Source organism: Arvicola amphibius, chromosome 11, assembly GCF_903992535.2.
Source record: "Arvicola amphibius chromosome 11, mArvAmp1.2, whole genome shotgun sequence".
Classification (NCBI taxonomy): Eukaryota; Metazoa; Chordata; class Mammalia; order Rodentia; family Cricetidae; genus Arvicola; species Arvicola amphibius.
In genome coordinates this window covers 118,926,105-118,937,669 of record NC_052057.2, presented here as the reverse complement: position 1 = coordinate 118,937,669, position 11,565 = coordinate 118,926,105, and the positions used below count along the sequence as shown (strand labels likewise).

The 11,565-nt window shown below is 41.2% G+C and overlaps 1 protein-coding gene across 4 annotated transcripts; it reads right to left on the bottom strand.

Annotated features, from left to right (window-relative positions):
• Positions 1-1,038: 1,038 nt before the first annotated feature.
• On the bottom strand, positions 1,039-8,741 carry Rbm12b (RNA binding motif protein 12B). 4 transcript variants are annotated; one of them, XM_042055963.1, is made up of 4 exons: positions 8,511-8,741; positions 8,088-8,295; positions 5,462-5,511; positions 1,039-4,973 (listed from the first exon to the last, which is right to left on the bottom strand). In XM_042055963.1, exon 4 carries the CDS (start codon positions 4,943-4,945, stop codon positions 2,441-2,443), a length of 2,505 nt encoding a protein of 834 aa, XP_041911897.1. In that variant the 5' UTR covers positions 4,946-4,973; positions 5,462-5,511; positions 8,088-8,295; positions 8,511-8,741; the 3' UTR covers positions 1,039-2,440. The 4 variants fall into 4 exon arrangements, with proteins under 4 accessions (XP_041911897.1, XP_038203079.1, XP_038203080.1 ...); XM_038347151.2 differs by having other exon boundaries at positions 8,147-8,741; XM_038347152.2 differs by lacking the exon at positions 8,088-8,295.
• Positions 8,742-11,565: the final 2,824 nt, after the last annotated feature.

Here is an 11,565-nt window from a genome sequence, read left to right as displayed (position 1 = left end):
TGAAATCAACATGTTACTCAAACCAGTGTTAGAAACAAGTTTTCAATAATAAACTTTTATAATGAAGTTTACAAAATATTAAACTTGGGGCTGAGCTAGGTGTTTGCTCACAACCATAAAGCCCGAAAGCACTGAGAAACAAATCCAGGAAGATCCAGGGGTTGCTGGCCAGTCAATCGAGCAAGTTTTCAGCGAGAGACCCTGCCTCACAAAAGAGTGGAAAAGTGCTTAAGTAAGCCACCATCAAACTGTAGCCTGCACACAAGCACACCAGTGAAGGGAGATTGAGCCTGATGGTTGAGAAAAAACAGCCACAGTAGTTTGAGAATCAATGGCTGGGAATGAAGGTGGCACAGTGGTTAGGAGCACACGTCTCTACTCCACAGACACATGGCACACATGCATGCATGCAAAGCACTCACACATATAAATTAACAAAAATCAAGACGGTGCTGTTTCCCAGCTCGTCTCTCACCGACCGTGCCCGTCCCACCACAGCCCGGTTTGCAAAGCGATTGCACAGTCAATGGCCCTTCATTTTCAGCTTTATCTTAGTTGTATCTCCATGTCCTGATCTGGAAAGTGTATTTACAGTCTGGCAGATCTGATCAAATAAACCAGCTATGTAATCACTGTGCTTGGCTTAGGATTTCAAGTTTTTCATTTTCTCTGTAAAAGCTTATTAGTTTTAGGACTCAGAATGTGCTTTTTTAACATAATTTATCAATTCTATTTAATTATTAACTATTAAAACCAGAAACTTAGGCAGGCTTCTCTTAGATTTCTTTATATAACCAAATGTTAATTTAATTTAAGATACTGAAAGTATTCTACATCTGCAGTAGCTAAATAATACACCATATTTAAAAAAGATTTACTCACAATTACTCTGGGGAAATGTCTGCATGAGGGAAGTAGGTAAAACTTTGTTTCATATTAAACTATAAAAATCATGAATTAGAAAAAATGAACTTTGAATTGGATATATATATAGAGAGAGAGAGAGACAGAGAGAGAGTATCCAAGAGAAACTATACATTCTTAAGTCATTTTTCTCTTTAATTTAGCTAACAATGTTTAAGTGTCATACTTTAAATGCAACTTTAAAAATAAATCGAAGAAAGGAAATATAATTTACAACTGAAAATATTTTTTAGCATGATCTTACTAAAGTAGAAATACCACGTAACAAAGTGACACAGTAAGATATTTATGGACATGGTATGATCAGAAATCTTGTTATGGGGTTAAAATTGGTTCCTTAACTTAGTATTAACTTCAGGCAACTTGCTGAACTTCTCTAAACTTTATTTCTTATTTGTGAAGAATAACAATAAAAAGATAATAGATCATACATATAAAGCACTTACTGCCTAATAAATTATGTGTCCATTGTCAGCCACTTCTATTTAAAGTAAGGAAAATCTAGTTGAGTATAAGCAAAATATAAACATTGAGTATCAAAGTCAAAATTCACACCCAGAAATCTTATATTTAGTGAGTCTGAATAAATACAAAATTTTGAAGATAAAAAGGAAACCTAATGAGTCACCAGTAGATTCTTCCTGGAAAAACTAGATTCATTTGTCATATCTTCCCAGCCTGAGAGTTCCCCTCTAGCCCTAAACAAATTATTTTGTCTTCTGAACATTTTGTGTTAATCTTAGCAATTTAGTTAGGATAAGTCCTAGGCCTCCAGTGCTTAAGATAAAATGAGATTGGAAAAATTATAGACCTGTGCATTAGTATGATAGATTGTTTGGTCCCGCTCACCATATAATTTTAAGACAACTGATGAGAAATCTTTATAATACCCAGACGCAATTCTGTCTTTGCTTTTGTTATACAAATACAAGTTAATAAGTATTTCAGTTGCAATTTTATTTTTATAAAACTTTTTAAAGTTATGAACACAAATTTTGAGAATTTCCTAAGCCTTTCATATAAGTAAATTTCAAGTTCACATTATGTTCATTTTCTGAACTATTTAGAGTTAAGAGGAGACCTTAACACTATATCTCACACAAAAAGGAGTTCTGCAGCTGGTAGCAATAAAAATGTCTAATCTGAACAACCAGTCATCCATCATTTCCTTAGACAGTCTGAGTAAAAGATGGTAAAAACAAAATTAAAGATAAATTTACCTTCCCCAAACATAACTCCACATTTCACAAGACTGGGGTTTATCCATAGCATCAATGAAACTAATGAATTCAGGAAATTTGTTTTCTCTGCCCTAGCAAATAAGAGCATATGTAATTTTAAATTATGGAGAAGAACGTCCATTTGTAAGCAAAGGAAAACCAGATTTACATAACACATTTTCTCTAGTCACAGGCTAAAACTAAAATAGTTAATTATATAATTAAAAATAAACTTTTTAAAAGGCTGTATTTTTACTGTATCAATACTGTAGAAGAAAACTACGGACTGAGGCTCTCTATAGCAAAATGAGCTTAGCTTTGCGGGGACCGACTGGTCTACCGTTCAGTTCTTTAATAGCAGCTACAGCTTCATTATAATTTATCATAGCAACAATGGCTTCTCCTATAGGTAACCCTTGCTCATTATACTGTATTGAAACTGAATCAGGTATGACTTTATAACCATGGAAAAAGTCTAAAATTTCATTAGCATTAGCTTTAAATGGAAGATTCGTGATCTTAACAGGAGTTATTCTACCTGAACCACAATTTAATTTTAGATCAGGCATAAATCTTCCCTCAGGAAAACATCCCATATTATGCTTTCCAAAATCAAATTTGCCACCGTCTAGGTGACCAAAGTTCATAAAAGGACGATGACCCCTGAAATCAGGTGAGGTCCAAAAATCCTCACCAGGAGGTCTTAAACTATCAGGAAATCTCGGGTCCTCCTCTGGTACATCCCTGAGGTCTTCCCCAGAGAGCTGCCTGAAGTCCTCATCAGTGGGACATCTCAAATCTTCTTCTTGGGGGGTCCTGAAGTCCTCATCAGAAGGGTGCCTAAAGCCTTCATCTGCCATATGCCTGAAATACTCCTCTCGGGAAAGCCTGAAATGTTCTTGGGGTTGCCGTCGAAAGCGCTCCTGGGATGGCCTCCTAAAGTGCTCCTGAGGTGGCCGTCTGAAGTCCTCCTCTGGCAGCTGCCTAAAGTCTTTTTCATAAGCGTGCCTGAAATCATCTTCCGGTGACCATCTCCAATCCTCCAGAGGCCGTCTCCAGTCTTCCTCCCTCGAGCGCCTGATGTGTTCCTCCCGGGGGTGTCTATAGTCTTCCGGGGAGTGCCGGAAGTCCTCAGGAGAGTGCCGGAAGTCTTCAGGAGGGTGCCTGTCAGACTGCTGGAAATACCTGTGGGGATGCCTTAAGTCTTCCAGGTGATAATCAACCCTTTCAGACCGGCCAAGTGAGCATACTGGTGAGTCGTTTAAGGCAAACAGATGGGAACGGTCATCTCTGTTGTGTGACTGGGAACGGGCTTGTGTTTTCTCACTGCACATAAAGGAAAAATTGACACCAAACTCCTGCATCTGTACCTCAGATATAAGTCTTAACAGCACCTCTGTCCCTAAGAATCTTCTTCGGTTTAAACGTTCAGCTTTCATGGCCTGTTCTTCTGATTTAAATCTCACCAGTGCTTCCCCCAAACCAGCTCCCTTGTCATCATAAAGCAAATAAATATCATCCTCAACAAGGGGGAAGTCTGCAAAGAACTTCTGCACTTCGCCCTTTGTGACATCAAATGGAAAATTTCTTATATATATGTACAGTTTCTGACCAGAGTAGCCGTCTTCAAAGTACTTCTGTGAAACATGCTCAGGCCTTTCTTTCTCTAGGGACCCTGGTCTCTTCTTTTCATAGCAGTCAATGAATTTCATCATTTGCTTTCTAGAAATTGGGTCAATAAAAACTGGACGATATTGTAACACAGTCTTATGCAGACTCAGGGCAGTATTATAGTCTTTCAGGTTCTTGAACATCACAAAGGCAAACCGTGTTCTTCGTTCATCTTTATATAAAAATTTAATCTGCTCATTAGTCAGGTCAGTGTCTTTGAAGAAATTCCTTAGATCTCTCTTGTCAATACTTAAGGAAAGATTTTTTAAGTGAAGATAAAATCCAAGAGGAGAGCGAGAACGTGTTCTTCTAGGAGATTTTGAATGAGATGGCTTTCGGAAATGTCTGTCGTTCATCCCTCTTGAAGGAGAGTGTTCTTCAGACTGCAGACGAGGAATGTCACCACCCTCGGTCGCACTGCCACCAAATTCCATCCACTGTTGTTCTGAGCCCTGCATTACTTCTATAAATCTTGAACCCATGAAACTCCTATGGCATTTAAGACCTTCTGAAGCATCAATACATGAAGCAAACTTCACTACAGCATCACCATTATTTCGGCCATCGTGATGTTTTAAGAAAATTACTCCATCCACACACAAACCAGAGAAAAAGACACGGACATCATCTTCATTTACTAAGTAAGGCAAGCCTCGTAGAAACAAGAAAGGATTCTCAGCCTTCGATGGCCTGGTCTTTCTTGGCCTTACATCAAGTCCTGTACCATTAGAGTGAAACCCAGCATCTTGGTTAACTGAAGAGCCATATCCAGAATGACTCTCCTCTTTCTTCATAGCATCAATAAAATGACACAGGTTGCTAACGCCTGATGCCCCCGACCCCAGTCGCCCTCTTCCTCCACGAACACTTCTTTTCATTTCTATGGTCTTCTGCATCTCTGCCTTGCTACTGAGAAAAAGCTCTACAGGTGAATCTTTGATAAACCCTCCTGAACGGCTTATGGCACGTCTCGCATCTTCATCTGTTGCAAAAATAATAAAAGCCTCCCCAACTTTCCCTCCAATTATATGCACTCCTCCATCAGGAATAGCCAATCCCTTGAAGAAGTGACGGATATCCACAGGCCCCGCAATAAAGGGAAGCCCCAGTAGGCGGATGACTACAGCCATGCTGAGCTCAGACCACAGCAACAATGACCTGCAGACACAAAGGTACACATAATAGCAAGACTTACTTGTGCAGCACCTTAGCGCAAACTAGCTTAATAATTACCTGGTTCCTGCTTCCTTCAGCATTAATAAATGAAAGCAAGATACTAGTTTGCAAAAAAACTGATCTTAACTAATTCTTAAAGAAAACAAATACGCTTTCTCCTATCTAACCATACAGGTAAACCAACTGCCTTAAAGTAACACTTCACATCAACTATCCTATTCAATAGGAACATCAAAAGTACCAACTTTTCCCTTGTAAGTCTACCAAATGCTGTTTTACAACAAGATCAAACTACTTTCAGACTCTAGAAACATGCCTCCTCCTGGCCCGTAAGTAAGCCAGCTATGGTCAGTGTTCGTTTCTGCTCAGGACAGTCAGCTGCCACGGAAAGAGAAGCAAGGTACAAAGACACACTGATCTATCTGATGCTGTCACGGTTCTGTGCGAAGCCGTAAGCTCTGAAGTCTTACCTTTTCCTTTTATTTCTTGGAGACCTGTTAATTCTGTAAAAGCAACTTAACTGTGGAAAGAAAATGAAATATAATTAATCTTTGAACTCTGTAATTGATTTCAATGCCTGATATCCATTTCAGAATTACCTAGTAGAGCGAAACACCATAAAGCATGGAAATTATGGGCATCACAAAATGATTTGTCCCAAAGGGAACTTGATTATACTTCTTCAAAAAAGAAGTATAAAACCAGAGCAGACAGCTGGGAAGTATTAAAAACTAAAAATGTATGTGAAAATTATACTACATGATTGGAATTTGCATGGAAATGTATGAATAGATATTTTGAGTGTAGTAGTGGTTACAAGTGTATAAAATATATCAAAACTCACTGAATTCCATCATTAAGTAAACTCTGGGTTTATTACATGCTGATATAGAAGTTGTAGATGTACTTTATTTTATTTATTTATTTATTTATTTATTTATTTTGGTTTTTCGAGACAGGGTTTCCCTGTAGTTTCTAGAGCCTGTCCTGGAGCTAGCTCTTGTAGACCAGGCTGGCCTCGAACTCAGAGATCCGCCTGCCTCTGCCTCCCGAGTGCTGGGATTAAAAGGCATGCGCCACCACCGCCCAGCCATAGATGTACTTTAAAAAATCTGTTTTATAAGTAAAACATCGACTTGAAAATCAAATATTTTTAAAGATCTTCCATCATTTTACCTAATGATGACCCAAGCATGTAGTTCAGACTTATGTCCAACTAACTCCCTTGCCACTCTCCACCCTTCCAAGACACACTACTAAGTCAGACAAAGCAACAATTCAAAATGGTATATTGGATAAAAATATCAAAGCTCGAAAACTAGCAATTATGCAATAAAGCCAAGTCAATGGCTACCATTTGGATACAAATTCCACATATCACAAATACAGAAACAAGCATTATTACAATGTAATTAAGGCAAACATGATAGCATCCCTAAATTAAAAAAAAATCAATGTCACTCCTCCTCCAATATGCTTACAACAGTAGACTGTTAAAATTCATCTCAAGCAGACACAAAGAAAACAAAAAAAACTGTATCAACTTTGGAATTTTATTATGCCAACAGCCACTTCAAAAAACTACCCTACACACTTACATTACAGAAACCTTGATAATAATATAGAAAAGTAAACAATATAAAGACCAATTTGGAATATTGGGATTGCCAACATTCATTACTGAAAAAAATTCAACTCAGTATTATTTAAGGATACTTGTATGTAGCGCTTTTACAGACACCCAAAAAATGTTTTCCAAATAACTTTTCAAATGTGCCAAATTAATTATAATTAATATTAATGTGCAAATAAAGTTTTGTTCCCTTAAACTTAAGTACCACTGTACATAAATATATTCCTTCAAGTTTGAAAGATTGTCTTTAAAAAGGTGGAGCTGGTCTATAGATTAAACTTCTTAAACTAGAAGTTAATAAAAAAATAATGGCACACACTACATTTTAAAAATGAGATTTACTATTAAAGTCTTTGCAGTACAAACAAAAGTGTAAGGCTGATTTCAACAAGTTAATATTTATACCCAACATTTCAACAAAAACTATAAAAATGCTCCTTGAAACACCTGTCCACATTCAAATTCCAAGACGCCTATGTCAACTGACTTGACTGCGTTTTAAGTCTTTAAATATTTTGGGGAGCAAATGGTAAACACCACTTTGTCCTTAAAACTTTTTAAATTCAAGAGGGATGGAATCCGAGGACATAAATTCAACTACAAGTACATGAATTCGAAGACATTTCAAGGCAATAAGTACCTGCCAAGTTCAAAATGCCTCTCACAACACACCCTAGCTTAAAACCACCTTACCTAAGTGTCTTAACTAAAGGTAGCTTCACAGGCACAAGGCCATTGCATTCCAATCCAAGAGACCTAGTCTGTGCTATTGTGCCAAGTAAAAGTTAATGTTTAGACTTCTTTGCCCTTGCCACAGCAGGTCAATGTCATTATCTGTCCACAGACAGTAACGTCGAGACTATCTCTAGAAGACTCAAAGTACTTCTCACAATATACTATTTCCTCAGGATCTCCACAGTCTACTGGCACAACAGACTGCACCAAAGTCGAAACACAAATTATCCTGTTCTGGTTTCGAATGCCACTCCACAAAAATCGAAACACACACTAAGCCCAGTTTAGATATGAATGCCAAAGTGATTAGTGACTGTGTTGATGTCAGCAAGCCAATCCCTAAAAATTCATTTAATGATAAACACATTTTAAACAAGCTGGCTAATTTTACCACGTCATCCTTCTGTTTAAATCACCGTCTTAATTAAATGATCGCAAGTGTGCATCTTTTAATTAAGAGTCAGAGAAAAACGGGACACTGAACTTAAGAGCCGTAATTTCAGATCCACTTGATTTTAACTATCAAATAAAGGCATTTTCCAGACATGATAATGGAGGCAGTTTTCTAGATGCCTCCAACTATGTCTTACTGCCCAGTTATGAAGAACGTTAAAATTCTAAACTTGAATTTTCCTGCAGACCATCTACCCCAGTCCACAAATAGTCTCTGATATAATCTGCCTTTTAAAATGCAGGTGTCTAAAATAAAAAAAAAAAAAATGCATGACCACATTGAGGCCACAGTCCCGGGTCAGGAACTGTTAAGTCGAATCCACAGAGCACCGACTTCTCACGTCATCCATCATCAATGGGGGAATCCTCCGAAGGCATCGATTCCACAGCCCGACGCCTTTGTCCACGCTCCCGAAGATCAGAGTTTCCTTCTTTTACCGCCAGGCCAACTTGCTAGGTCGGATCCGAGACTGTCGCCAGAGTCTGCGCCCGAATTGGCTGTCAGATTAACCGGGACCGCCCGACCAACGCGCCTCTGCGTTCCGCTGTCCCGAGCGCAAACGCTCCACCCCAGCTCGCCCAAGGGGACCGGCTCCCAACCTCACTGCACCGCTCCGCGCCCCTCCAGCCCGGGGACACCGGCCTGCCGAGCTCTCCCGCGCCGCTACCCACGCGGACACGGCCGAGAAAAGCAATACCTAGGCGAGGCTCCGAGATCTTCGCTGTCGAGACCCCGCTCGGGGAGGCGGACGGAGGGCGTCGGGGTCAGCGAGCGCGCGGGGCTCTAACCGCACAGGCCGCGCTCGCCCCGGCCCCGCCTGCCCGGCCTGCCGCTCGCACCCTCCCCCGACCGGCGCCCCGGGACAAGTCTGAGCGCCCGCCACACGCCCAGCCGGCCGAGCCCCCCGGCGGCCCCCAGGAAGATGGCGCCCACGCCGCCCTCCCGTCGGGACAAACCGACGGACAGTTTGTCTGCCCATGCGCTCTCCGGGCAGCACCCACAACCCAGGAGCCGGGTGGCGCATGCGCATGCGCACACGCCCCGAGCCGCTTGCAGTAGTAACCTGGGTGTGTGGCGCTTCTCTGCTCATGCCCTGCGCCTGGCCAATCTGGGGGCCCGGAGCTGCGCCCGCCAAATTCCCATCTTCAGGAGACGACTGTAGAAATACACGAACAGGTTTCTTCTGTCTGTCTTTCTTTTTTTTTTTTTTTCTTTTCAAGTTAAGGGAAGAGATGCGAACGAGGGAAGCCGGAGATTTCTCTGTCCTTCATGGCTGTGGTTTCTGTTAGTCCTGAGGAAAAACCAGTTCCGCGAAGCTCTGATTAAAGCAAGCTGTATTTAGAACTGGCCAGCTAGCCGCCTCTCCTAGAGCTTTCAGAGAGCCGCCCGCATTGGCTTCTGAGGTCCCTTTTAGGGGAAGGGTTAGTCTTGATAGAAGACAGCTGTGGAGATTGTTATCCTTGTGCTAACCTCCCCTGTCACCTGGGTACCAAGCTGATCTCTGCCCTCTCTCCATTCTCTCTCCCTCTCTCTCCCACCCCCTTCTGAAGAGGTAACTATGGCCTCTCTCCCTTCTCCCCTTACCCCTTCTTTTGTCTTTCTTCCCTCTTCCCTCTTCCTCTGTCGCCCCTCCTCTCTCCCTTCTCCCACTCCCTCTATAACCACTTACTCTTCAACCGTTCCCAATACCCACTAAATAAACTCTATACTCAAACTCTCTCCTCATGGCATATCTGTCTCCCACCCTCCGCGGTCTCCCACCCTCCAGGGGTCCTGCCAGTGTCGCTCCGCCGAATATCTTTCAGAGATAATTGACCCTTAGCACCTGGACACAAGAGTGGAGCCTCAAAGCTGACTGTGGGGTAGATCAGAGCAAGATTTCATCATGTGGAAGGGAAGTAAGTCATCAAGATACCTGGGAAGACACATTTTCCCTAGGCCAACCTATATCAACCGTATATCACAGGTTCAGAAGCTTAGCAAGGCAAGGGGGCGGGGTCACGAATTCAGCACAGGTTGAAAAACATGGTTTGCAGAATACATTAGGCTTTGGAAACAGAAACTTATTTTTGTGAGGTATGGAGACTTAATAACAATGGATAACATGTGGCTCCTGTTTGGGTTTCACACTTCCACGGGTGGAAGCTCTTCCAAAAGGCTCCTCGACACTCGGAAACGCCACAGCAGTGTTAATCTTACTGCTGTGGAGTGTGGATAAGTACAATGTCAGTAGCTAAGGGCTCAATAAATGATGCTTAATCTAACATCAGTAACGTTGGTAAGTACCTTTATAAAGTTGCTTTCTTCTGGAGATTTTAAAACAGAGTAGACAGATCACCTCTGAAAGTTGAGAAATGAAAGTGTAATCACAAGCACGTTCTGTGGCACCCGCTTTGTATTTGGTTTTCCGGAATTACTTGACAAAACGGTAAGATGTACTTACGGTGGTTTCAAAGCCCACTAAGAAAACAGAAACACTCTTAAATCTTAGAAGAAAATGAGTTTAATTTAGGTCACTGTAAAATAATGTCCAAAATAATGTGTAGTAAGAAATAAGAGGCACTCTAACAAGTGACTAGGAGATGTTTCTGGGCCGTCTTCTGTCTGCTATTCCAAAATCAGAATAATAACAGAGCCTGACTCTTAGGTTTGAGAGAAAAGATGATAATGTAAAACAGTATTAACGGTGCTTTGACTTCTTTGAAATGTCAAGTTGATCCAAACAGAAGCAGAGAATGCCATGAGAGGCATGATTCTTGGATTAAGTATCAAATAGTTTAATCCCGGCTTCGGCCCTGCCAAAATTGTGGGTTCAGGACCCTGATCTCAAAAGCTTACTAACATTTTTGAGGTGTTTTTGTTCCAGGCCTTGTATATTATCTCATTTTTATAGGGACCCTCAGAAGTGAGTCTGCTCCATCTTGACTGAAGGTCAGAGAGTTTAAGCTGACTCTTGCTCCTTCTAGGTTGGTGACAAGAGATATGACCTAAGGAGTGGTTACAGAAAAGATATCCTGACCTAGGGTGTGGATACTTGGTATTTGGGGCATTAAGATAGCTTGCAGAAGTGGATCCATTCCACCCTCACCAAAGGTCAGAGAATTCAAGCCTATTCCTGCTCCTTCAAGGATAGGACAGGAGGTTTGATCCAGAGAGAGACTGCCTACAGGATGCTTGGTCTAAGGTGTGGTCGCTTCATGTCCTGCTAAACACAGAATGCCTAAGTCAGGATATAGTGGCTTGATATTTCAGGTATTGAAGAGGATATTTCTCTGTTCTTTGTGTCATGTTAAAGCTGTCTTTTGCCTTCTCCCCCCCCCCTTTAGATTAGAATATAAGCATATGGAAAATAAATGCGGGCCAATAATTAATCACTAGATTGCCTCCTGATTCTACTCTGCATCTCCGTTCCATTTCTTTCAGAGCTCTGTTCCTCATATCTAATATTTCTAGTCCACACACCCCTACCCTGGAATGTGTGAACCCCATCAAGGCTGGACCCTGACAGATGTCACCCCAGTGTGAGACTCCAATACTTTTAATTTCAGAACTTCATTCAAATGTAAATACTATAATTTTCTCATTTTATAAGTGGAAATGGAGCATGGGTAATTACACAGCCTCTGTAAGGTAATTGTCCTAGGGTTTTATTGCTGTAAATAGACACCATGACCACGGAAACTCTTATAAAGGAAATGTTTAATTGGAGCTGGCTTGCAGTTCAGAGATTATCTATCGTATGGCAGGAAGCA

Excerpts from the sequence above, each read along its gene's own strand:
- Rbm12b (XM_038347151.2), bottom strand. The coding sequence starts at position 4,945 with ATGGCTGTAGTCATCCGCCTACTGGGGCTTCCCTTTATTGCGGGGCCT.